Source organism: Nasonia vitripennis, chromosome 2, assembly GCF_009193385.2.
Source record: "Nasonia vitripennis strain AsymCx chromosome 2, Nvit_psr_1.1, whole genome shotgun sequence".
Taxonomy (NCBI): Eukaryota; Metazoa; Arthropoda; class Insecta; order Hymenoptera; family Pteromalidae; genus Nasonia; species Nasonia vitripennis.
In genome coordinates this window covers 21529771-21557720 of record NC_045758.1, presented here as the reverse complement: position 1 = coordinate 21557720, position 27950 = coordinate 21529771, and the positions used below count along the sequence as shown (strand labels likewise).

Below are 27950 nucleotides of genomic sequence, written 5' to 3'. Positions count from 1 at the left end.
GAGAGAGAGAGAGAGAGAGAGAGAGAGAGAGAGAGAGAGAGAAAGAGAGAGAGAGGCAATCGCTCTTCGAACGTCGGCGAGCCCAAGAAAAAGATATGCTATTCGTTGGAGTTAATGGATTTATTTAGTGAAATGCATTACTGCGTTTATTCGAGGCCGCTCTGCGTGATACTAGGTCTTATGGCGCCTGCTTTGCTTGGTCGCTGTACTAGTGAATCTTGATCAGTGAAACTTGCCCGCTTGATTGAAGTTATCTTGAATCGTTTTCTATTTTTGGAAGATCACGCGTTGATCGGTTTTGAAACTGAAATTGTATTTCATGCAATAGTCCTTTATTTAATGTCCATGAATTCGAATGTATTTGCGCAACAATATTTTAATATTGAAAAAAAAAATTTAAACGCTTAAAAATATGTGATAAAAAATATTCAAGTATAACTTCAGTAAAAATAAACTTCACTCTTAATATACGTTTGTGTTTTACTGTACCGGCAATAAGATCTCCGAACAGTTTTGCTCGCTAACTTTTAATTTTTCTTTAACATTTAAACTTGATTGATTGATCATTAGCTTTTACATTTAAACTTGATTTTTTTCCCATTACATACTGCTCACGATTTCTACACTATAAAAGTTAAACCATAGTACAACGATATTTTTTAAGACAATGTAATTTGCACAAAAATGTCTATCAAATATTCTGGTGGCAGAGTTTGATTTATCTTTTGATGAAATTCGCAAGATGCTAAAACTTATACATACTGACATTAATCATAGCGACAGTTTTGCGATGTGTGGTAAACGAAACACATAAGAGAACTTATAAGTTGTGAGTTAAATACCTATACAGAATATAGATTAAAAGCTCTGTTATGGATGTGGGTTCACCGTGTGAGTAGGTAAACTATATGCATTTGTCAAAGTAATTTTTGTGTATCCCCATATTCTGAGTAATATATGAAAATGAATCTCAAACCATCGCCAAGTACTACCACTGCTGTCCCTTTCATATATCAGATATGTTATTACTCGGCCCGCTGCGAATAAATTTATTCAATTCAATACGTTCAAGTACATGCCATGTGCTCTTTTAATATCCAAACGAATCTATTCTTGTTGCAGAATGGAGACGTTCCAAGAAGCTGCCATTCAAATGCTGCGCGAGTTCCGCACGCTTCTACACCACTCGCCCTTGCCGCTTCCGGGTACGCGTCTGCAGCAGCTGTTGGCCCTGAACATGTTCGCTATTGAGACGACGCAGCTGAAAGGTAAGGAAAAATCGAGTACCTCCGTTAAATAGAGCAAAAAAGAAACCCGCCTATCCTGGCGCGACACGTAGGAAGCTCCTGATAAGTCTCGATAAATCCGGCCGAGATAAGACACCGGCCGTACAGTGACTCCTACAACGAGACTTGGAGGTTGTTGCCGCCGCAAAGTCGTAAGCGCGCGCTACCCCCGTTACTCCAGATTGGATTGGCTCGTCGCCCTGCGGCCTTTCCTTATTTAATGTTGCTCCGCGACTTTCGGCCCTGCCGCACGAAGGTTTTATTGTTGCGACGGCGACGAGTGTTTTTACTGCTCCCTGAAGGAGAAAAAGGCGGCGCCTGCAAATCAAGCCCAGCCACGAGGCAGATTACCGCGATTGCCCTTCGATTCAATTTCGCGGCTTCCTGCGGACCCAACTTTCGTAATTGAATTTTTGCCTTGAGTGCTTAAATAAATCTCGGACACTGCGGAGCGCCGAAGGGAAATTAGATTTTCTTATAGAAGATGGGAACTTTAGGCTATAGGCAATACGTGAAAAACTGTAAAGTTTTAAAAGTGAAATTATTGTCTATTGATAGTTGCGCACGCGTTATCAAAAAATAATGTTAGTACAGTTGTACTCACATGATATGATTTTTTATCATAATTTATGAGAATATCAGAAAATCGATATCTAAACACAACGGTGGATTCAAAGAAAACATATAGTGGTCAAGGCGTGAATCATCAGTTGCGATGAGGATAAATTAGAAATGTAAATAAAAAAGTCGAACAAGAACGACGGCGACGCTCATTCTTATCTGTAGTATATTTTTAAACTGCTATAGCAAACAGCTTATGCCTACGTCGTATATACGTGAGCAAATATTTTTCCTCAAATTTGATTGTTCTCAAGTAGCACGAGCGTATATTCTACACAAGGATGACTTCGCGCATGAGAACAGCAGCGTGATGTTAAAATAAAAGCAATCATGTGTGCTGATAAACGGGAAGCCCCCTTTGAGAAATAGCTGTGTGTGGTTCGTCTATTTACTGTCATCTGGGAATCCCGCATATGCTTTGCAAAACTGGTAGCCTTCATTGCAGAGTTTAAATAGTGGCGAGTGTTAACGCTAAGCATCATTCGATTCGCAGCTATCGAACTGTCAAGTACGAGCGACAACTAAAACAAAAATGAAATCCTTATACTTTTTGCTTCTCATCGCCTGCATGATGATTGCGCAAGGTAAGTGGAGAGAGCTTTGTATATTTTAGTTTAAAAATTTTCAACTTCAATTTATTAAGATTTTCATGAAACCATAATTTTAACTTCTATGTAAGACACATTTATGTTGATTCATACTGTTTTGTATTAAAAATAAAGTACGACAATGCAATATCAAGTACAAGTTTTTACAGGTGATAAAAATATTAATAAAAACATTTGTACTTACAGCGTATGGAAGTTGTAATTTCAACGATTGCAGTCCATTCTGCCAGTACAAGAAATGCCAAGGAACCAGATGCGTATGTGACACGAGATTCATAGCGCAAAACCAAAAAAATAAGGTGAACCAAGGAATCATCAACTCTCACTTTGGTTGATAGATACACTTCTCATGGATAGATTGTAAAATATATAAACTATAGTTAATATTAAAAATAATTAAAAAAACTTCAAGCCAACATACTTGTTTACACATTTTTTAAAATAAAACATTTTAAAGCTTACTGAAACCTAACCAATCTTCGCAAAGAGATGTACAAAATAAGGCTTGCTTACCTTGAGAGCATCTCAATAAAGAAGGATTTCAAAAGATTCTTAAAAATGTATTAGGTCTGCAAATCATTAGTTGGGCGCAGCGGATTCATTTCTCGTTAAAGGGGATTAGTCGAAAAGTCTAATAAATTAGCAGAATAGTGGCTCGACTTGCTGGTACTAAACGAATCTCAGCCTTATTGGATATACTCGAATGACCCAGAACCCAATTTTAGAGAAGTCGTAAAACTTTCATGTTTTATGCTTCTTGGGAGTGAGAGACTAGATCCTTAATTTTTCATGAGACAGGGGAGGCATAAAAGTGGTCTTAAATTCGTAAATATCGACAAAAGATTTATTAGCGCGAAGGATCTGCGGATGCAAGGTAGTTTTAGCATCTGTTGAATAAAATTGAAGAATATTCTAAGGCTTTCATAGAAATATTAACATAACTCATTTCGTCCTAACTTGCATTATTCTTCAAAGTGACCAGTTATTCGTAAATTTATAATAAGCATAAGAAAATCATTCGATGTCGTAAGCCTTATATTTCGTCATGTTTTAGCGACAAAATAAGTAAAACTCCATTAGCATGATTACTTTTTAACCTCCGCGAAAGTCAAAATCACGAGCAGCTGTACCGTTACGCTTTCAGAGAACCCCGCGCGTATTCATTCCTCCGAAGCCCTTTTGCAAACTACATTTCAATTATTCAATCAAAGCTACCGCGCGCACTTCCGCCTTGTAAATACGCTACCTCGACGCTGGGCGCACTCGATGCGATTCTATTTCGGACTGGCAGCGACGTCCTGTACTCACGGCCTCAATTTTACCCTCGGGGGAGAGAGAGAGAGAGAGAGAGAGAGAGAGAGAGAGAGAGAGAGAGAGAGAGAGAGAGAGAGAGAGTTGCAGCGGCCATCAAAGCCACGAGCAGGCCCTCCACCAAAAAAGTCACGACGCGTTATTATACGGCGGGTGTATCCGCGCGAGAAAACTGGTCTGATGCAGCGCGAATTTTATCGCGCCGCCTGGCAATTAGCGAGTCGCTGCGTGCGTGTGTAATCGAAAGGGCTGGCGGTGCCGCGCGCCACTTCGACGCGCCTCGCTGGTGCCGATCTTCGCGAAGGGAGAGATATTCTAGGCGCCTCCTTATTGATTTACGCACGATGATAGCCCCGAGTCGATAGCCTCTTGGCTATCTTCCAATCTGTCCGCAAGAGGCTATATACGTCGACGAGATGCCATTCTCGCGTGGTGAACATGTCGCGCGGGGTAGTTAGATTCTTGGATACTTTTTTCGGATCGTTGTTTATTTTTTTTTCTTTCGCTAAGGTCTCGTGCGGCGCTACTGTGCTGTTTTATATGGAAATTCGTGGCTTGTGATCTACACGTGCGTACGCGCATCTATTATTCATTTAGTCAAGCGTGTGATCTGAATGCATAATTCATTATTAACGCCATCCGTCGCGATGTCTGCTTACTTTTGCTGTTCGAACACGTGAGGACGTAATTGGCTTGACAAGTTCATTTTTTCAAGTATATAATGACATTTGCTGATCTTCAAAACTTTCAGTGCAAAAATCCCGTTTGTTTTTCCTTTGACCCAAATAGCGCAAATAAACTCTGCGTGAAACTATGTTCAATCAGGAACTGACGGTCGTCAAAAAGTCGAATAGGTCGGTTGACAGTACTGTACTGCTATGCTGTTCGCAGCTGTAGGCTACGTGCGTATCGCGAACAGCGAGTGCGAATCGAACGGGCTCGAGTAATTGAATTCATAAACGCCGGTGGCAATTGGCCAGCAATAAGCCATCTGCGGTCGATGCTGCACATGCTCCACTCTGTCTGCTTTCTAGACTTCATCAGGTTTAACGCCGGCCCTGCGGTTCACCGACTTGCGCCTGCGAATTCTGTTTACTTTGGAATTCGATTGTTACGATACCGTACTTTTTTGCGGAATATTGCTCACTTGCATTTTTCTGCTATTTTTATGAAGTCATTTAATTTTCATAATTTATCTACAATTACAAAGAGATAGAGCAACGAAAGTAATACGATTTACAGCGGACTCTCTTAAAATAAGGTAAATATAAATCATGCATATATTTCGTTTTAAGAATTTTTATTGACGAATACATATACATAAATTTCTAGTTATATTAATTCAGACGCACAAGATTAATATATAGCACTACTTATTCCGTTTCAATCGATGCAATAAAACTCATTTATCTCGTAAATCCCCAATTAACCGAAGTGCGAATTAATGATATCTTTTGTAAAATCACTCTGAAGATGAGTTATTGTAGCTAGTTGATCGCATACACAGCGCCTTCCCACACATTTTTTATATACACAAAGGTAACTGCAATCGTTGTAATTGCACATACCGTAAGCTACAATTGAAATGAATAACTATCAACTATACATATTTAATTAAATGTACCTATATCAATATAATTTTAACGCACCTCGGCAAGCTAGTATGGTCGATGCAATCAATAAAAGCGCGTATAATAATTTCATTTTGAACTTTGAATTTACTTCAAACGAACTCGGCAAATTGAAGACTGGCCATTCATTTCGCAGAACGATGAGCTTTATATAGTTAAGTGGTATGAAGAACACTTATCAATAGTAGATAGTTATTGAATTCGGGGATTCCCAGCTTCGTTAATCGAAAATAAAATACCGTTGCACAAATGATAACAAAGGTGATGACTTGTAAGAGTATTTTCGCAATCTCGTACGACGTATATGGGAATAGATTACACAAACAGCGTACAGTTTTTGATGTTTGTATTATATACATAATCATTCCTAAAACATTCTTGCAAGCATATCCGAATTCGCTCTCTTCGAATTTTCCCGCAGTCACCCCTAAGCCTCAAAAATTCAAATAAATCCTCGCTAAAAAGCTCTGATCAAAGCTTAATCTCCCCCTCTCATGAAGCCTGCAGCACTGTGGTATTGTATAGCGTCGTCGGGAGTCAGTGATCCGAGCCAAGGAGCATTCAGGCTGGCGCGTAGCGATCGGTTTTTTCACGGTTTCCTCAGCCAAGAAAGATAATCTGCGTCTCGTTCGGCGGCGGCGGCGACGCCTTCCTCTTCACAGCCGCGGCATTCCGTGGGTTTCTACTGCGCGCGCGCGGCTAAACGAGCCTCAGCGGCTACGGCACAGCATATCGGGTGGACTTCTCTCTTTGCCTCTTGCTTCCTTCCGCCTCTTCGAGCACATTACATATACCCTCAGCAGCAGCAGGAGTCGCGAGAGGAGAAACAGAGCCAAGGCGAAATCCTGGCGCCGTTACCGATTACAGCTTGCGCGAACGGTTCGGCAGCGCGTGCGCGCGCGCGGGCAAACATCTGCCCGGTCGTTTGCGTAATCACCGCCCTTGCCTCGACGCGCCTCATCAACCCTCGCTTACCTTTACCTTTTTCCCCGTTCTGAGATCGGCGGCTTGTTTTTGTTTGGGTACGACTGATTTCAGAATACGATCAACTTTTTTGCCCTCCGTGGGGGCTTTCAGTGAACTGTGAAGCAACTGAGATGCACCTGGGTAACCGGTAGTTTTCGTAAGTGTCGAGTAGGATGCAACGCTGGGAAAAAAGATGCCAGGCTTATGGGTATCCGTAAAACAAAAAAGATTCGAACTGGCCTTTCGTGCACTGCTTGAACTTTTCGATTTCCCTTATCAGAATTTGTGCGCCAAGTGCCACTTCTTGAAAGTTGCATTAGTAGGCCTGCTTGAGCCGTTCATGCTGTGATCATTACTCTCTTCATCCAGTTGTTATTAGTAAAAAAAAAAAAAATGGAATAAAATACAGAACTTAGGTCGACCGGAGTATACTCGGAAGCTCTTGTAGCTGGGATTATGACGAAACATGTTTCTGCAGATGAGTTAGGATTACAGCGCAGATTAGGGTTGAACTGTGTTTAGCTCGGAAGTATCGATGATGAATCTCTCGCTCGCACCTCCTTCTTATTCTTACACTTTGCTTCCTGGAAATTTGATTTATAGGCGTTTTATAGCATCCGAGAGAAGACCACATGGCGGGCAGGGGAAGCGCGTTTCATGATCGATCGAGGATCGATTTTCTGCGATGGGCTTTGATTACTTGATATTGATTGAGACGCGTGCCAGAATAGCTTCATCTGTTTCATTGAGTCGTAACGGATAGGGTTGGTATTTTTAACGATCCACGGTGATACGAGTCATCTTTATGCTTGTAATGTGCGAAGCAAGACTCGAAGCGAGGGTTATTCGAGGATATGCAAAATCGTTCAACGCATTATTGAAAAACTTTTTCACCGCGTAAATTGATCGGTCGTCGGTACAGCCAAGTAGACATTACTCGACACCTTTTTTCACCGCCGCAAAAAGAACGCACTTAGCAGCTCACATAGAACACTCCTATCTCCCGTGTATCTATAGCCCATGTAAAACTTCCCGCAATCTTTGTATCTATAAAATCTCCCGAAGCTTTTTACACCTATTTCTCTATCAAGCCGTCCAGCCTGGGGCGCATTCTGTTCCCAGCATCGATAAGGAACAGCGCAGATATCAAGTCGTAATTATCATCAGTCCGCGCGCGGAAAAAGCGCGTACGCGCCGGGTGAACAAAAGAAAAGACGCGACAACAGGACGGCGCAACAGCGCTCTCTCGGAGGAATAGGAATAATCAAGTATCAAGTATATCCCCGTTATTATTCCAGCGCATTTAGCAAAATGATGTTTCGCGTACGGTTGCAACTAATAGCGAACATTTGTAGCAGTCGGACGGCGGGATGCTTTTTTGCCAAAGCGAGAATCGGATGCAGGTACATCAGTATAGAGCGCGGTGGCCTAGGCGCTTCGCCGTGTGCATATCGGTATCGGCGTGTTTGCGCAATTATGACGCTTATAACAGCAGCAGCGCCGCAGTATCCAGTCGTGCGGCCCTCCGCGCATAACGTGTATACGACAAGTCGTACAACCTGCTTCCTATAAATAGCAAGCCTATGGACCCCTCTCTTCCTCTCTATCTCTGTCTCTCACGGGAGAAAGATGTGAACTCTCACGATGCCTCGGACTTTTCTCGATTTTACATTTTATTTGGAATTATTTGAAGATTACGCAATGAGAGTTATATTTAAAAAAAGCATCCTCAAAGGTGAAAGCTCGCTAACTCGCTTGCAAGTCGTATGATTATTCGAACTTTGTCGCGCGCATGAGCCTATCAATTTCGCATCCGCTTGCCTCAGTTGGTAAAGTAAGCGCGTGACCAAGGGCGTCGCGAAATGCAGATGATCCTCGATGATAGACATTAGGGACATTAGCCTCGGCCTTATAACTACCCTTGAGACCTGACCGTAGCAGTGTCGTCGTCTCTTCTCTTCCTAGAGCTACCGAACGGTCGCACATGCGTGGGTATGCGCTCGTACCTCGGGCGCTCTTTAAGTGATTTGCAGGCGCTCTGTAATTTGTGGATTACGCGTACCTCCATAGGCAGTGGCGTGGAGTGAGATCGTTCCATGGGCCCTACGTAAACTGCGCTTACTCAGATCGATAGACGCGTTACTTTTTTCTTCGAGGTGATTTTACGTGGACATGTTAAGTGGTTTTCACAACGTATTTTCCGCATCCCCAGAAGCGAAGTTGCTCATTTGCGCTTATGTGATGATGGGTTGTTGTGAAGCGATGGACATCGGAGGGTGATCATTTGAAAATATTACGCGCTACACTTACTCGCCGTAAAGTCGTTTAATAACCTAATCAAAACCAGCTTGTAAGAAAATAGAGGATACTTTGTATGCATATTGGATTTATTAAATGCCCCTGTGGGTGAACTTCTCTTTTTGAAACTTCTTTTAATTGCACATATAAATCAATTTTAAATATGAACTAGTTTTACTGTCTAATCGACTGATTAATAGAATATTTTCATTCAATAAGGAGATCAGCAAGATATAATTCTCTTGGAAGATGTCTTGCAGGCTGCAGTCGATTGCATTTGAAATACCAGTGTAGTTTTCGTATAAATAATGCGACGAAGACAGAACAAGATCAGAATCTCGGCACGTGAAGCGATTGTAAATATCGTCTTGATCTCTGGCATTGAGCCAAATGACGGACTTACACCTCCGGTCGCGCATGAACGCTATAATGTTTATACCACTACAGATTGGAGACTGCAGAGAACTTCTTTGATAGGTCTAAGCGTTGTTAGATCTGATAAACGCGCTGTTTATTGTATTGCGTTGGTAGAGGCATGTGTTGAAACTCAAGAACTGGCAATTCCTTTCTTTTCATATACATTATTTTTTTTGCTGTGGTATGACTCGAGTAGTTGAGTCGATAAGAATTATATGCTCATTTCCTTACTCCTATACTAAAAAAGAAATGGTAAAAATCATTTTTTTGTATCAAAAATCTGTTGCAAGTCCAATTTGCCCCTAATTTTGATTTGTACTTACATGCGTGGGCTGTGATTTAACATCCTTTTTCATTTTCCTCATTACAATATGGGCGCAGAATATGTATGTATATAACAGCATGATATAAAATCTGTCTTCTGTTAAGCCTTTTTGTAAGAAATAAATGAATATATTACTCAAGATCTTGTTTATGATGTGTTGGATTAAAGCACACATTTTTATAATACAAACAAATATCAACTGACTTGTCTCATACGATATGTATGCGATCATTAATTTTGAAATAATTTTAATTTTTCAAACTTGTAAATTTTCAAGCTCTGGATCTGTTATGCTATAATGTGTTATGGTCTATAAAATTAAAAGTATGACAAGTAGCCACGATTTAACACGTTAATTAATTATGTTTTCCAGAATCTTGCTAACCCATACGGTGTCTAAACTAAGTTTCTTTATTACTTCCTCAATAAGCTCTGCCTTACTCGCCAAAACATGGGAATTCCCGCAGCCTAACAGCTTCGCATTAACATTCAATTATACGCGTAATTAGCATATAGGTGTAAGAAGCCTTTGGTAAAATATAATTAAGTATCTCGTCGTCGGCCCGATAGATAAATCACGAAAAGCTTATCCATACTTTTTCCAATTAAGTACTTAAAAATTGTGGAATATAATCAAGAAGAGTGGCAACAGATGAGACACTGGTTAAGGTTATTATTCACCTTTACAAGCTTTAACTCCCCGAGTGCTTTTTTTAACACTACTAATTTGATATTTTCAATATCTGGAAGAGTCTTTTATTGTGCTAATTGCTCATTTGAAAAATCAACCACTGACTACGCTCTAGTGTACGTGTATGAAAATGCACTTCGTACGTGACACGTCACATTCCAGGCGATAAATAGAAGTGGAGAAGAGTAGATAGACAGAGAAAGAGTCAGGCTGGCTTCTTGTACTTATTTTACATCTAAAGGAGAAGAAGCGATGGCAAGTGGCTATAAGTTTATGGCTGGGCATATGCGCGTGCGTGCAATTCTGAGAATATACTAGCCTTGGCAAGGCCAGCTCAAAAAGCGATGTCTTGCCAGTTTCTTGCGCAGATTCCTGTGGCTGCAGCTACGATGAGAGGTCGCGCCTTCGATGACGTTAAGACGAATATGCTGTACGTTTCCTATTGGCAAATCAGCCACAGATGTATAAGAAGTTTATTAACTTCTTTTCATCTAATGTATGAAATTAATTATATTAGTATTTTGCGACAAGTCTTCAGTTGACTGCGCATGTTTAGTTAATGGTTAAAACTTGAAATACACGATTCTGTAACTTCTTATTGTGGTCGTGAAGTCTTAGGTTCTGGCTTTGTCACATAAGCGAAAAGAATTTAGCGGGGGTGAAAATGTACAAATAGAGTAGGACACTGTAGTGTGGGTAGGCTGGTCGACGTGGTAGGCGGATGCAGGCGCAGATCGCACGATGAGAGCTGCTTGAACGGTCGGTCAATTTGTCATTTAGTCACCTGCGCTGTAGCGTTGCTTACGCTTGGGCTGTAACATTAGCCAAGAAGAGTTCGTGTATCCCTAGGTCAGCGTTCATTCGTAACATGTCGAGGATGAATGAAGCATGGCGTCTGACAAGCCTTGTATTTTGCGTAATGCTCGTCAATCTTATCGGTGCATTAATAACAAAGTCAGATTGCAGCACGCTCAAAGAGACGTCTGCCTTTTGCTCTCGATTACTCTTCAAGCTTATCTTCTTTGTTATTTGCTATAGGCTGCTCACATATTGAGGGAAAAATGCGACGATATGACCTTTCATTTATCGGGTTTTAGTTTCTAAAGTTTATGAGAAATGAAAATTTTTTCTTGTTGCAATGATTTTTCAAGTTTTTTCAACCCCTGCAGAGATTGATGTTAATATTAGCATTTATATTAATTTACTATCATGCACTTTCGAATTAATATGATTTTTAATATTTTACATATTCTTCTCAATTTTAATAAATGTTTCTTTTTTGCAGGTATGTACACACATAACAACGCCCATTACTTGGTTTGTATGTAAGTAATTTTATACCAGCTTTTTATATATTGATATTAAATTAGTTAAGAATAACGTTATGTTGTCAGAACAAGTTATACATATTCGATTACAGTGTGTAGTACATTATATTACAATTTATGTGATATTAACGTATTTCCATCTATAAAAGGAAGAAAAGTGTCGAATTGAAACCAAACATAGGCCAATTCAGAGCGTTATCAAAAAATTTCATTGGCGCGCAGTTTGCACGCTAATAGAGGCTTAGTAATCTTATAAAAAGCATACAGATCTATGCTTTAAGAATCCATAGACAGTATTAAATATGGAGACCCAGAAAAGTTAAAGATAAAAAACTTTATAAAGTTTAATAAAACGTTTGGAGGCGCCGGGTATCGATCCCGGTACCTCTCGCATGCTAAGCGAGCGCTCTACCATCTGAGCTACGCCCCCTCTTGCGTGAGATGCGTTTGGTCCATTTTTTTTCAATGGGTACCAAGGACTTATTACGGAGAAAGTAAAAGTATACATTTAAGTTTGTTCAACTTACAACCAGTGCGAGCGCTATCTAGTAACGTATGAGAGAACTGATAAATAATCGGCTCGTTTGATAAAAGTGTTTTCTTTAAAATATCTTGATCAAGGTATTATAGTGCAAAAGTTTTACATAATCATAGTTGGAAATGTTTTGATGTTATCTTATTTTAATATTTAAGCTCTGTTAAGATGAAATATCTTATTCAGACCTTTGTACTTAATTTCTAAAAATATCACATAATATATGCAGACTTAATTTAGTTAAGCATGTATGTACAATGAATACATGAGTTTCTTTTAAAATGTACATCGTCATGTTGAAAAGAACAAGCGGAAAATTATAAAGATCTTGCGTTTATTCAATAATAAGCTGTCATAATGATGATATGTTTTACTTTGTAACACTGGGGATTTGCCTCTTCTTAAATCCTTATTCGATTTGCGTGAAAGATTAGCGCATAGCAGTGTTGACTATCGTATTGGCTTTGACTTCAAGCTCTAAATATATACTAAGCAGCTTAGCGAGCGAGCTTTGCTTGCTAATGCTTTTACTGCCTTGAAAGTTTGCCCTCTGTACTAACAAAGCGCAATAGAAGGAATTGATAAGCATCGAATGTTTAATCAAAGGGTTCCATCTATTTACTCATGAAACTCGTAAATTACGATAAAATGTTTACATCAGAAAATATAACGAGATTTGATCAAATAACTTCGTACAATAATTTTATATAATGATTTTAATAATTCTTCGTATAGGCGTTGAAGACTATAATATACGATATTTTGTTATTCCAAGGTTGTTAATTATAGTGATATAACGATGAAGCAGATAAATGTAAATATATGATGCAGTTTGATTTTCTCAAGCGGAACTAATTGGGTTGAATATACTAATAAGAGGTGCGATTTACAATGTACGCGCTTAAATCTATACGATGTTTATGTGCATTTTCACTATTTACGTACTCTGTCTTGAAAACATACAGCAAATTAACGATAAACATCGTTATCAAAACGCCATCAATTTTCCAAATTTCAATCAACGACTCGCAAAGTACATTCTACCACCCGGTCGGAAAATTTTCAATCAGCGTGCAGAAAGCCCCTCATAAATCGAGCCAAACCCATCGAGTGTATACGCCAACACCTCGTCGTCGCGTTGGCGAACCCTTGCCTCCCGGGGCACCGGCGCATAGCGATGCGACGTATACGCGAGGTGTCCCAGGTGTCATGTTATGCAGTCCGCGCAGTCTCGTACAGGGCGCGCAAGCTATTGCGGTCCACTTCGTGTACACAGCGCATACGCATGCGGGTGCCGCACAACACAGCGCAGCCGCCGCGTTTCCCCCTTTACGCGCGCGCACACACATCCTGCGCGCCAGATTAATACGATAGGAGAGCAACAGCGAGCCATCGAAATTGCATGTTACGGGTAATTGGCAATTTCTGTAACGCGATCCGGTTACTATATCCTATCCGCGGGCAGAGAACTGTCTCGGCCGCGCGATCGCGAGTCTGCGCCCAGAAGATGAGCCTTTGCTGTCTTTCCTTCTCTCAAGTCTATATAGCTATAGCGCTCATGATCTATGTGCGTGTACTCCCGCGACCCGCGCGATAGGGCCGACGCGTCGACGTGTGTATTCAATACGCTGCACGCGCGTGCAACTGCCCGTGTTGGTTCTCGGGCCCTGGAGGGTCGATGTTGATGATGATGATGGCGGTCATGATGTCGGCCAAGACGGCGATGATGATGATGATAATGATGATGATGATGATTGGAGAGCCGGGCATATGGATGTGTCTGAGAATTCATTTAGCCGGACATTCGTGTAATACACTGTGCGTGTAGACTTGAGTGAAAATGCTTAGGAAGAACTTTAATGGTTTACTTTGAAGAAGTTCTGTGCTTTGGTGCATCCTTAAGTTTTATAAGCTTGGATATTTGAGATCATTCATGAGCTATTGTCGGAAATTGCTTCCTTTGACCCATTAGTATAATGTTATACATGAAATTTATAAACACAATCTTATTGGGCTAACCGCAATGCTTTACAATTAGCTTGACGATATGAATGGTTAGTACAAGCGACTTCTCGTACTCTATCAACATCTAGGTATATGAGCGTGCTTCATTGATTGCGACCGACACTGCAATCCGTCTATACTAGAATTCAATAACAGTAACCATTAGCAATGAGTCTTTACCTGTCAAGTCTCGTCTACCGCTGTAAATTACTTAAGGAAGCACATAAGTGTGACCGAATCTTGCACAAATGCCGATGCTTGATTGAAGATGCAATTTTCATCCGAGTCTCAGTACCGCACGGATAGCCTGCTATTTGTGATCACCCATAAGACAACTCCATGCGTTGGTCGCGTTACTCTCTTAATGTGTGGTGCAGAGAGATTCCAAAGAATTGATTTGCATAAGTGCATAGAGCGTTTGAAGTAATATCCACGTGCTGACATTCCCAATGACCATCGCACGATTTATCTTTTTCCCAGAGTGAATAACGGTTGGATCTTCTCGCTATTCCTTTTTGTTCCGACTTCTGAAAGATAATTGAAATCACTTCTGCATAATTGTGTCTCATTATAATAAAAATAATCACGTAGCCACAAGACGACTTCATTAGACCAATACCGGCAGTAGAATCCGAGGGCAGTTGTTAATCAGGAACCTTTAGGAAACGTTACACTAGTGCATTTTACTGATTGCCCGGTCAATCAATAATAACCAACTCTTCGTGCTCGGCATTAAGAAGTATGAGCTTAGTTTTGCACTGAGATAAATGACCAGATGGTGTGGTACTAACGCTGGAGAATCGATCGATCTGATTTATGAGCCCTGATCTATCTGCTGCTGTTGGCCGACAAGAGTGCAGGTACAGTCAACGACACTTGCTCCTCATCGTAGTCCGTTATCACTGGATTGATTTCTCATCTGCTCATTATTTTAGCCGATGGCCTAGACATCCTTCTGATCCCTCAAAGGATTTACGTATCTACATGATCCTCGCAGTGCACTCAGCCACTCAATCATCGATTCCGTCTGCGCGCGTGACTCCTAAAACGGACTAAACTGCATCAGGTCGGCTATAGAGAGAAGAAAAGAGCGCGGCAATTATACGAAACTGCACTCGCCCGCGGCAAGAGGCAAATGCATCATCGATCCACTAAGCCTCCTAATCTTCATAAAGCAAGCCCAAGCCCTTTAGACCGAGCTGCATCGGATAGAGCATAGAGTGCGCGTCTATCGGTCGGCCATCTTATTTATACACTGAAGACGCGAAGATTGACGGGGGAATATCTCGGCTTAGATATAAAAGCCGGCTAGCTCGCTCGCGCAGCAGAACTTTATTACCCCTGCAATCGCGTATAAAAGGCCAGGCTCGCATCGTAAAGTAATTAATGCACGCAATGAAAACCTCGCGGAGCGTGGCTTTTTTCTCCTTCCCGCGTGCGCGAGCGAGCGAGCCCCTCTAACACTGGCTGCGTGTGTGCAGCGGCGCTCAGTAAATTCTTACGCTCTCGTGCGCTTTAGAGTCGCTAATTAGCGGGCTCGGCGAGGGCCATTTATATTAACTTTTCTCTCCTCCCGCTTTCTTCTCTCTCTCTCTCTCTCTCTCTCTCTCTCTCTCTCTCTCTCTCTCTCACTCTCTCTCCAGCGCTGCTCTACAGTGCTCTATCGTTCTTTCCTTCTCTCTTCCTGCGCACGCGACGCTTTCTTGGTAACAGCGAGAAGGTTGCTGCACGGGGTGCTTGTCCGTCTCTCTTGCGACTGTTAATCGACGCTAAACAAACACGGGGCTCGCTTATAGCGTATTGGGACTATTTGTCCCGATTCTTTGCACGCTTCTCTCTGTATCGCTCTTAATTTTTGCCGTCGAACCGGAGGAGAGAGAGTGAGTGAGGGAGAGAGAGGGGGGGGGAGAGAGATTACCTCGGCTGAAGGTACCCTTTGTTTGCGATGCGAGAGGCGCGAATCACGAGGTCCCCTGAGTCAATAACGGCGCGAGCAGATCTGTCTCTGTGTGTATTTCGAGTTGGAGGCTCAGCTGGGATGTATATAGATGAGAACGCGCAGAAAAGACGCGGCCGTTTTCGCACGTTCTGATGCTTTCGCACGTGGGCGGCAAATGAACCCGAGACAGTATGAATATTGAACAGTCGAAAGGACAAGGACAAGGGTATGGCTGGACCAATGATTCTGTGGTGCTGGATTTCGTGAAAAGATTCGGTCTAGAGGCTGCTAATGCATACTGGGTCGAGGCGAGTGCTAACTCTGGTCAAAGAAAGAAACGTTAGTTTTTAGGTATTGCCTTATTTTATTTTATTTCTCGGCTTTAGCTAACACTTCTTTTTCAATTTTTTTTTCACTTTTTTTTAATTCTGTAACATAAGAATTAAATCGAAGATTGGAGCATTTTACTGCATTAGGTTACTACTATAAAAAAGATGTAAAAGGTATACTATATTTTAAAGCGATTCATTTTTGTTTTTTTTTCTATAGAGTTTAAATAATTTTTATTTTTATTGTTAACAATTTTTTTATTATTTAAATCTCAAGCCGATTGCTCGGTAGTAGATTTATATTTCGAGCGGATAGATCATTCTAGTTTTATGAAAGTCAAGTGAAAAATAATATTAAAACAAAAACTAAAATAATTATAAATCGAACATCGATTTCATCGATCATACATCGAAATAGTAGAGACCAAGTTCGAAAATTACAAATGAAAAGCCTAAAAATCATTAACAACAACAAGTTTGTAGTGCAAGATAATCCATTAAACGTATAGGACAACTGTTTACTTTCGAAGCTTCTAGACTCCATTACTGTGATCTTAAAGATAAATACTTAGCATCTGATAGTGTCGCTAGGAATAAAAGTATTATTAATCCCACAATTAATAGGAGAATTAGCGACAAAAATAGCTACATTAAAGCAATTACAACGTTTAATGCGCTACAAAATAAATTTAAAGTTTTAAACATAGATAAATTCTCTGAAAAAAGAAGTATAAAAAACTAGAAAGGAACCAATTGTTGATCAATGAATGTATCAATACTGTAACTATTTATGCTAAAATTGTTAACATTTTGATGTATATATCATAGTTTAAGTTAAATTATAGGCTTCAGTTTTGTAACCAGTTTTGCAAACAGGTAACAGGTAAGTTGCGCATTTTAAGTCGTAAACCACTCTCTTTAAAAAAATATGAATATTTTTCAAAAATTTTCAAAAATTGGATTATTTTTGAGTGTTTATGAGTAGCGGGAGGGAATGATTCACTCCCGCACGCTCGAAATGAGCAGCTTGCCATTCACTTTAGAGGCATGGAAACGAGTCTTTTTCATGCACGTGTTAAGAAAAATATTTCCCGCTACTCATAAACACTCAAAAACACTCAAAAATAATCAAATTTTTGAAAATTTTTGAAAATTTTTGAAAAATATTGATATTTTTTGAAAGAGAGTGGTTTACGACTCAAAATGCGCAACTTACCATTCACTCTATATGCATGAAAACGGGTCTTTACGGCACTTGTCAAAAAAAGTACAGTGTGCAACAGGGGGGGGGGGAGGGCAATTTCTACCTCGGGTGAAATTTGTGCACTCATCTCCGTCTCGGGCAATATACTATTATACACTTACTTTGTAAATCTTTCATCTGGTAAATAAATAAAAATCTGTTTAACACTAGTCCGCGGTTCTTAAGTCTTCGAATCAGGATCGAACCGCACTTCGCGTATGACGACCAATCACGTTCACGCACTAAATGCTTCACGACAAAGGCCATCACTTTTTCAAGAGAGGATAAATCTTTACCCGAGTTCCCATATCTTTTCGAAGCTCTCGGATCAAAGCGGATTACACGAGCGCAAATTTCCATAATCGAGCCCGCACGCCTCGATAACGTTCTCCCGTTTTGCGGCAAATTGAATCAGGCAGCACATATCCCGCGCAGGTGCAGGTGTGAAATCCAACATTCTCGCGTCGTGCGGTCGCAGCTAAATAATTTTCAATCGGATCGCGCAAGGTGCTCGCGATATAATCATATGCATAATTCATTATTTGGCGAGCTCGCGCATACATGCGACCAATCAGCGTAAAGTCTCTCGCACACTGGCGTCGCGTTTTACCGAGACGATTTTAATTAAGCGGCGCAAATTACGGCTTGCGCGCGGCGCTGTATGTAGCCCTTTTTCTTCGAGGGCGCGGCGCACAATCGGGCCTGCGTGAGTGATTTTATTCGAGCCGCGAGATGAGACGAGCGACCGCGCGCGCGCGCGTGCGTAAGCTGCACCTCGTTAATTCTCTCCTTGCTCAGTAATGTCCCGATAAAGGCCTTTAATTTTCCTTCGACTTGTACGTGCATCAGCGTCCCGCTTGAACGATCCATTTACGTGCGTCTCGTACGGGCGCATGTAATTTGCCGCGTTTTGTCTCGAGGTGACTGAAATCGACGTCGAGATTTTGCGCTCGATTAAAAAGCTCTCATACGCCGAGTACATGCAAGCTTTTTCAACTTGAGAAACTATTCTCTTCGTGTATTCGCGCGTGTATTTTTGCAAAAGAAGAGGATAGCGTGCGCTGTATCGAGTGAATACACACCGTCAACGACTCTATTAAAACGTATTCGCCATTAACTCCCATCAATTGCAGTATACGATAATAATAGATTGAACGATTTTTAAGAAAACGAAGACAGCTTAAGAGGGCTGCAATTTCCCATGATTGCAAGGTAATTTCATAATTTTCGCGTTACGCAGCGAGTGCAGTGGAAAAATGGCTTACAATTTAATTTAGCAAAAATTAATAATCCCCGCGCGAAAAATAAAAGCCGGAGCGGCATTATCGCGTATCGCTCGCGGCCGTGCGCCGAATTTCGCGTCGATTGACGCACGCGCTGCATCTCAATTTCTGCCGCGAGACACACTATGCTCGTCGTCGGACTGTTCTGCGATGTGCACGTCTTCACTGAGAAAAAGCGTGCTTTACCATAGGCTCCGGTGTGCGCACATGTGACGCGGCGCGCAAAATAAGTAGAAAATCCGCAGGCGGTAAGGAGGATGATGCTACCGCGTCTGACTCAGACGCGCATGCGATACCTCCCTTATTCCAGTTTCGCGGCGTCGGCAGCGACGTAGGCGCCAGGCACATGGCAGCCTGATGTGTAATTTGAATAAGCTCGCAATTTCGCGGGCTCCGCTCTGGCGGTGCCGTGGCACCTGCGTGAGGCCCGCTAATAATGCGCATATCCGGAGCTCGCGCACTTATGCACGTCTTCGGAAAAGCCCGAGAGCAGGTCGCCGAGCAGCCGCAGACGACGAGAGATCAGCGATGAATCATTGGTCCGGAAAGGGCATTAACAGGGAGGCTCGCTTTGTGTATAGCTATAGGTGCAGCGCGTCTCCGTCTCTTTGAAAAGGAGCGAGAGAGACAGTAGCCGCAGGCACGCAGCGCACTCGCCGCCGCGTGATCGATGTCAGTTTTTGATCCTTTCTTCTTTCTGCTGTGCTTCTGAGCGCACACGCGCAGGCGTCTTTCTTTTTCGAGAGGCGACTCTTTCTCGCGGTCTTTCTTTTGCCGGATATGTCTGGCTCTAGCTCGCTCGTTCTTTTTCGTACCTTTTCCTGGCCTCGGGGCTTTCGCCAACGCCGCCGTCGCCGCCGCTTGAAAAAGCCAGCAGTGGCTCTCGAGTGTATGTGTGTGTTATCGTTACGTGAATCGTTTTCCGATCGTACATCCCTAAGCGCGCGTCTCGATAAACTATTCTCGCGTGCAGCGATCGCGGCGTCATGCATTATTCCAAACAAAGTGGATAGAGAGGAGGAGAGGGACGATAGAGGAGATGCGGGAGAGAGAGAGAAGAGAGAGAGAGAGAGAGAGAGAGAGAGAGAGAGAGAGAGAGAGAGAGAGAGAGACTGAGAGATTCCTCCTCGAGGAACTGAGGGATCTTTTCGTTGTTTGAGAGACGCGCGGATTTATGCGGGGAAAAAGTATGGATTTCTGGATCTCTGACGGAGCAGAAGAAACGTCGACCTCTCACAGCCTTGCTGATCGAGAGTCAGCCTTTGTTTAAGGGATTTTCGCTGAACCATGAATAAAATCATGGCGACTGCCGCGATTCTAAAATGCCATCCGCGCGACGACGCAACTATTTCTATTACAATACAATACTCTCTCTTTTTCTTATTTTTTCCTGCATTCGATTTATAATTGTAATCTACCGTGACAGCTTCTCGCGGAGACCTCTCAGTGCGTTATTTATATTGCCAGTGCGCTCCTTGCTGTTTGATAAAATCATCGGGGAAAAAACTCATTCATTTTAATCATTCTACTAGAAAGGCCCCCCTTTGATTTACTTTGATTTCGAGACGTCTCATCGACTGTAGAAGTGTCTTATTCACGGGATTGATGAAGATCGAAAGTAGTATAAAGTTACGTGCTTTGCAAAAAAATTTGCAATTAATATTTGCTTGATCAAAAGAGTTTGGAGGCGCCGGGTATCGATCCCGGTACCTCTCGCATGCTAAGCGAGCGCTCTACCATCTGAGCTACGCCCCCTGTATGGACATTATATGCCAGATACCGAACACAATTGTTACTCATTGACCACGCGGGACTTATACTTTCGATGAAAGTGAAAGGTTGCAGGCGCGAGGCCTGATTGCGTATACGGGTTCGCGCACTGCGAAGTGCATTGTACGCGTTGCCAACTCTGATTCGATAGTCGTATATTTTTTAAAGTAATATTGTAAAAATATTATTGTTATTACTAATAGTAAATATGAGTTATGCGAGCTAATATCTAATCGATTCAAAGAGAAGTGACAGTTGGCCTATCTTTAGAAAGCATCAGAGATGACGAGTCGTACAGAATGCTCTAGCGCTCATGGCCGCTCCAGGCACCGAACCTGTTCTACTTCTTTTGATCCATTCAGATCCAAAGCAGATCAAACTTGTCATTCAAAAATCAGATTTAATGCGTTTATTAACAACGGGGGCGTAGCTCAGATGGTAGAGCGCTCGCTTAGCATGTGAGAGGTACCGGGATCGATACCCGGCGCCTCCAACCTTTTGCCATTGTTTACCAAGATTAATTAGTAGTTTAATTCTTGCTTTTATCCTCACAATACTCTACTATGAAATGCCTAAACTGCAGGCTTGAAATAGATGCAAAAACTAACTGTTTTAATTTGATTTCGATTTGATGAAGGGATGCGTTTTTATGCAGACGTTTGTTTCTGATTTATGTAAGAATGTATTGTAAAAGGCCTCAGTTATCTTATAGTGTATGTTTAGTTAACAAATAATGAAAACAAAATAATAGTTTTGGTCACTAGTATAAAAGCCTCGATTCTTATTGGTAGAGTCCGGGGTTGTTGACAACTTTTTCCAAATTTGGTTTTGACGCAGACATAAACCTATATACAGACACCGATTCATTGTCTATTCAGGAATGATTTAATAATGATTGATTAAATCATTTTGGTTAACATTATGTTGATTTCTCTTAGAAGTAATTTAGTAACATTTAAACTTTCAGATTTGTTAAAACATCATAGAAACATTTGTTCTAGGTTTTATAAGTTTGGATCATTTAGGAATTGAAATATTTATATAGATGAGTATGTGTGTGAGCGTCATCCTTTATTATCAATCGTATTTTAAAATCAATCAATAAATTAATCATCTTGCTGAATGAAGATCGAAATTCCGGACTTCAATATTACTATCTATTATTGATTTTTTAAGAAAATCTACTGCGTTGTACGATACTTGTATGCAATCATGCATAATGTATAGCTTAAAGATAAAATTATTCATTTTAGTTTTTATTAATAAAGCTGGGAGTCCCCAAATTCAGTATCTATTATTGATAAGTGCTGTATGAGTTAACCTTATAAAGCGCGGCTGTAGTCAAGTAAATAATTAGTCTTCAATACGCTGAGTTCGTTCCAATTAAATTCAACGGCGAAAATGCAATTATTATATGTACTTTTATTGATTGCATCAATAATACTAGCTTGCCAAGGTATGTTTTTTTAAGTAATTTAAATTGTTCAACAATGTTCAAAATTTTGTTTCAAACACGCGCATGTAATAGGATCTTTTTCATGCATTTAAAGCGGATGGGAAGTTTCTTCTATATTTCGAGTGTGAGGGTTAAATGGCTTATTCTCTCTCTCTCTCTCTCTCTCTCTCTCTCTCTATCTCTCTCTCTCTCTCTCTCTCTCTCTCTCTCTCTCTCTCTCTCTCTCTCTCTTCTACTCTCTCAGGGGGATAATAGATATCTTTCTTCGCTACTTATATAATTTAAATTTTCGATAATTTGAACATTTGAACTTTGTTAGTGGATGAACTACCAATCAAAATATGCCAATTTAAATTCGCTCTCTATGAATGAAAAAATGACTGTACATGCTTTGTGCCAGGAGGAGGGCAATTTCTAATTCGGGTGATGATCTTAGTACTCGTCACCATCGCGCTAGAAATTAACTGCCTTTCTTTCCTTATTGCATAATATAATATAAATTGATATGTGAAAATGATGGTTATTTATTTTCTTGTAGCTTATAGTTTATGCAATTATAATGATTGCAACTACTCTTGTGTACATAAAAAATGCGTGGGGATGCGCTGTGAATGTAATGATAAAGTGTTTATAAATGCAGCCATGCAAAATTTTCAAACGGGTACAATTCTTGGTATCCTTAATAAGCCTTCTGGTTGATTGTAGATGTATACGACGAAGATGAGATGTTTTTCTGCCAGGGTTTGGCAGCAAATAAGTTTCGACCGAAGTTTTTTAATATTCTATTAATCTTGTGTATATGTGAGACAAGACAATAAATTTATGTGTTCATTAATAAAAACCTTTACATTTATGACAATCCTTACAACGAACTTTGCATACCTTATTTTCATTCCTGAAAGAGAATCCGCTATTGGTTCGATTGGCTCTATATATTTCGCTCAGCTTGCTTCAAAGTTTAACTATTAGAGGATCGGATTTCTGCATATTAGTATAGGAGAAATCGAACTTCACGCTCAGTTTTTTAAAAAGCATAATGCAAATAAAAACGAGCAATATGCCATCATCATGATTGTTATTAAATACCATCTGTCGGTACACGTACTTACCAACTTGAAAAAATACTTTCTTACCGATATGCTCGAAGTCGAGCGGTGTTACACAAGTGCACACAACGTTCGAGCCATTCAACTCATCGCACGGCTCTTAGACCTCGCTTTCACTCTCTCCAAAAGTAGTCCTTGGATCTCGTTGAAAAAACCAGATCAAGTGCTTTATGTCAACAGGGGGCGTAGCTCAGATGGTAGAGCGCTCGCTTAGCATGCGAGAGGTACCGGGATCGATACCCGGCGCCTCCAAACTTTTTTGGCTCATTGTTTAAACAATCGCATTCCGTTTATATTTTTTGTTTGATTGACGTACCTTATGCTTCAAAGTACTCCGGCACGACAGGTTTCCAAAATACACAAAATGCTTGTCTTGGAGACCTAATGCTCTTCTACAGTTTTTCATAATTATTATTGTCGAATGACGCAATTCGCATTCGAAGCGGTTTACGAAAAGAAACAGCTCGAGCACAAGCCAAGAATGTTCCGAACGCGCCGTTCCCATCGTGCCAATAACTCAGCGAGTAATTCAAATCTTCCTCAGGCGATTAAAATCTGCGCACCTTAATGGAACGAATCGCGCCTGCGAGATTCTGCGAAATACCGCATACCGCGTGCGCGGCAGTGGCATCGCAGGCATGTCCGCGTATAATCATCACACCGCCGACGAGGATGTCGGCGCCAGACCAAACAAGATTTTCACTTGAATTCTCGGAAGTCCGCGTGCGCCGAGCGGCGTCAATGAAAACAAAAGCGGTATTACGACTTCCGAGCTTTTAGAGACGGCAAAATATGAAAAGAAAAGCTCCGATGGAAGGGGGAAGGAAGATCGCTCGAAACGAGAAGAAAGCGAGGAGTTGCGCAGAGCCGGAAGGAAAAATTCGCAGCTTCTATCAGCCGCCGACGTTTCTCGAGCCGTTCTATAGACTTCTCGCGAGAGTCGTAAGTTGCACAACTAAATGACCGGAGCTAGCGCGCGCCTCTTGATTCCTCGGCAATTTCGCTGGACGATACACAAGACGAGATCCTGCATCTCCCTGTATAGCTCTTATACTCTCGGTGTGCTCTTCTCTGGCAGAGGTCGATGGCGCAGCGTTATAAAACGTCACGAAGATGAACGCCCTTCTAGCGCCGTATTCCCTCCGTGCATCCGCTTCTTTCTCAAGCCTCGCTGGGAGAGGGGGAGAGAGATATAGCCAGGTCGAACGAGTTATACTCCGCTCGTAATGCAATAAGGGTTGTTTCTCGCAGTTTTCATCTCTTCGCTTTTATATACACGCTCTCTATACCATACTCGTAATTATTTGCTTTCTCTGCACGAAATTGTGTCTTCACTTTGCTGAATTGGCTTCGTGTCTGGACAAACATCACGCTTGTCGCTTACGCAGCGGTCCATATATGTTATTTGAAGCAACGCAATCAATTGACAAGCATTGCGTAAATTACGCAACCACAGACGATCTGGATTCTGGAACAAAAGATACTCCGGAGACGTACTTCCACAATCAGCAGCGACGGGTCTCGATTATTGCTTTAGAAAACAGCAAAAACTCCATCCGTATTTACTTATATAATAAACAATTTCTCGTTCCCAAGAAACTGTCTCTCAAAAACGTCAAACATTATACTATCGCTAGCAATAATTATCCATCCCCACCGTCGAAGAGCACGCAAAAAAAAAGAAGAAAAAAACCGAAACTTCCTGTGAGAAAAAGCGGGGACGCCGTATAGCCGAGCAGCGAGCAGCCTCCCTAGACCCCGGCAAAAAGCAACAATATCCGGCGGTCAGTCGTTGCATAGCGGATAACGCCCCCGGCCGCTTACTGCATCAGCTAAACGCTGGCTCTCTCGGCTCGCTCGAGGTGCGAGTATGACTGCAGAAAAATGTCCCCGGGCGGTCGGCCTTGCCCTCGCCGGGTAGCCCGCATCAAGGCCATCTCGCTTCGGGCGCATTGCACCCGTCTCTTATATAGCTGCTGCCGCTGTTGCTCTTCGCGGTAATGCGCCTCGCCCAACTGCTTCGCTGCGAGCGCTGCCCTCTCCACTTGCCGACGAGTGGCTAGTAGTAGAGCGTCGCGCCGTACCTTGACAGATACTACTTAGGATTCGCTTATGTGCTGGCAAGTGTTACTTGCAATACCTTTTGTCCTTGCGTATGATGTTTGTTTTTGGTGGCGTTGACACCAGTGTGAAGTAATCGAACAGCGTATGATTCATAATTGATTTCAAGTATTTTAATGGAACAATAAGTTCTACGTAATTGTTTTTTAAATATTCCTTAATTATTTACGTGTCGAGAACGTCACTATTCACATTTTCTGATCATCTACCACGTACGAATTTCTTGTGCAGATCGACATTTCTCTATTTCGTTTTCCGTTGTTTTCTTCAATTGCTGGAGGTTTTTGCCTCGTTTTCTAGTGCCGTCGAATGTACTTTATCGCATCCTCTTAGTGTTTTACATCCATTAGGTTTTTCTCGACATTTCCTGCATGCTTTAGCGTGCCGAGATTGACTTTCTTGTTCTGCTACTGAAAATTAGCAATTCCGTGCGCGTTCTTTAATTTAATGCGTCGTTGATCGTAAACACTCCTCAAAGACTCTTAAAAAAATTGTTGATCAATGAATTCACTTTTATTCGCTATTCAAGCCTTGTGGAGATGAATATTTTCAAGCCCATGATTTTGACAAATTTTAATCTTTTGAAAGTGTAAACAAATTCAACAGTATTAAGTGCTACTTTTTGGTTAGTTTGGATAAGTTGTTTTTGCGAACCGCTAAAATAGCATTTGCTTAATCTTTGAATCTATATGCATAAATAAACGAGCTACTTTTTTTCCAGCACAACCGCCGCTTTCACTAAACGTACGGAAACGCGCAATGAATCGTCAATGAAAACGCTTGACGAACTCGAAAAGAAAAGCCAGCGGTTTCGTATAAAAACATCTCTCCCCCAACGCGAAAACAACAAAACGATCAATCTGCTTTACGGCCGCGAGAGCTAAAGCGTGCGCCACTCAAGCCGCGAGCCAAAAAAAGGGAAAACCTCAACGAAGCTTCAGCGGCAAAAGGACTACGAGAGCAGTCGCGAGTGCGCAATAGCAGTAGCCGCGCGCACCACAGAGCCGAGGCTCGTATTCTGCAGCAGCAACAGCTCCGGAGTTAATGCACTCGCGAAGAGATCTCCGTGTGTTCCTCTCATTCCCCGCTGCAGGCGCATTAAAGCGTGCTTATATTCGTCCTTTTTTCTCGCTCCTTTCCGGAGCAAGCTCGCACGAGAGAGGGCCCACGTAACTCGCGCGGTTCGCTATAAATATCCGCCGAGGCGTTATTTTTAACCCGGCCAGGTAAAGGTATGCACCTCGCCGGTGCAATGTCATCTTATCGCGACGAGTGAGCAGAAACAAGTTCCCTTTCCGCGATTGCGTTCATAAAGCCTTACTTCTCGCTTCGCGAAAACACGCCGGGCGTAATCCCCCTGTGTACATGCGAGTGCCCGAGATTCCTCGATGGTATGCGGCTATTTATAGCTGTTTGTGTCCGAACGTAAGATTTTTTCGAGCTCCAATTCAGCGTCGTTCGCAGTGAGGAAGGACTAATGGAAGGAAGCATGTCAAACTCGGAGGAATCGAGTATAGAACTTATAAAATCGTGTTTTCGAGCGCGTTTCACTTCTTCGCTGAACACGCTGCGTTTTTTTTATTATTACCCCTGTCAGTTTGGCTTTAGTTCAAAAGCTTGTTTACCACCGTCTCCTATTCCTCGAACTGTGATGTTATTTTCAACGCAAGTTTCCTTATTTCGTCCTCGTACGTTCTGAAACGTTGGGAATTTCACGTTCTTGGTTTTCGTATATCTATCTTCGAAGCGATAACCTTTAATGGGTTCGTACTGAAGCTGAAATAGCAGTAATAATAATACTTATACATTCAGTTTTTATACATTTTAACGTTTGGATAAATAACTAGCCTAATTGTAACCACTGCTATTAACAACTGAGACTCAATTTTTTTTATCGACGTGTAGTATCTTTATAGAAGAAGGCCTGGACGCACTTTTCGTATTTTAATTTTTACTCAACGCGTTTAGAATAGAACAAGCGTATATTGCTTAGCAGTATGATTGCATTGTGAGATCAAAATTGCAAGTAAAAGTCATGTGTACCTTAATTGATTCAAGCGGAAGTGATTCGACGTTGAACTTGTTCAAGGCAGCCGGGGATAATTCTATGTGACGAGATAGATGGCGCACAAGCGCTTTCGTATTCTCTTAAGCAGTATCGGCGTGGCGAGTGTGTAGATGTAGATGCCAAAACAGTCTTGTCAAGCCAGCTTGGACCACTCATGCTAGCTACAGATGCTTATTAATTTGTCAATTCAGGTACTTATATAAGCTGTTGACAATGTGACCACGAGAGCACTTGATTACAATCCACAAACAAGACGAGTGGATAACAAGCTCCGCGGTAACTATAAACTTTGGTCGCTCGAACGATTATAAGCCAGGATTACAAAGCCCAAGATGCTCTTTCCTTATAATTGTCTATTCTCTTTTGGTTTGGCTTACACTATACGTCTGGAAGGCCGCGAGAGAGAGAGAGAGAGAGAGAGAGAGAGAGAGAGAGAGAGAGAGAGAGAAAGGGAGTCTTAGTCATTTTAACGAATTAATTAATACCTTAATAAAATCCTTTTTGTTCCCTCGTCCGCAGCTCTCATTGTTTCTTTGTGGCTACAGTATAGCCATTTCCCTTTCTTGTCCGCGCACACTCCTCGTGCCTCCTTTACATACATTGTTCTCTTTCTC

The 27950-nt window shown here is 41.6% G+C and overlaps 1 protein-coding gene, 1 long non-coding RNA gene and 4 other non-coding genes across 10 annotated transcripts in view; 3 read left to right on the top strand and 3 right to left on the bottom strand.

Moving 5' to 3' along the window:
- The window catches only part of LOC100678183 (telomerase-binding protein EST1A), a 133414-nt gene that overhangs the window by 37004 nt on the left and 68460 nt on the right, over window positions 1-27950 (top strand). For all 5 annotated transcript variants that reach the window (XM_031924106.2, XM_031924104.2, XM_031924105.2 and 2 more), the window contains one exon: window positions 1123-1268. In XM_031924106.2, coding sequence (XP_031779966.1) covers window positions 1123-1268 — 146 coding nt within the window. The remainder of the gene's footprint in view (window positions 1-1122; window positions 1269-27950) is intronic.
- Window positions 5110-5594, bottom strand: LOC103316634. Its single transcript, XR_512485.3, has 2 exons — window positions 5476-5594; window positions 5110-5400 (listed from the first exon to the last, which is right to left on the bottom strand). It is a non-coding gene; the product is annotated as an uncharacterized LOC103316634 (long non-coding RNA).
- Window positions 11840-11912, bottom strand: TRNAA-AGC. The gene has a single exon. It is a non-coding gene; the product is annotated as a tRNA-Ala (tRNA).
- TRNAA-AGC lies at window positions 20498-20570 on the bottom strand. The gene has a single exon. It is a non-coding gene; the product is annotated as a tRNA-Ala (tRNA).
- Window positions 21006-21078, top strand: TRNAA-AGC. Its single transcript has one exon. It is a non-coding gene; the product is annotated as a tRNA-Ala (tRNA).
- TRNAA-AGC lies at window positions 23327-23399 on the top strand. The gene has a single exon. It is a non-coding gene; the product is annotated as a tRNA-Ala (tRNA).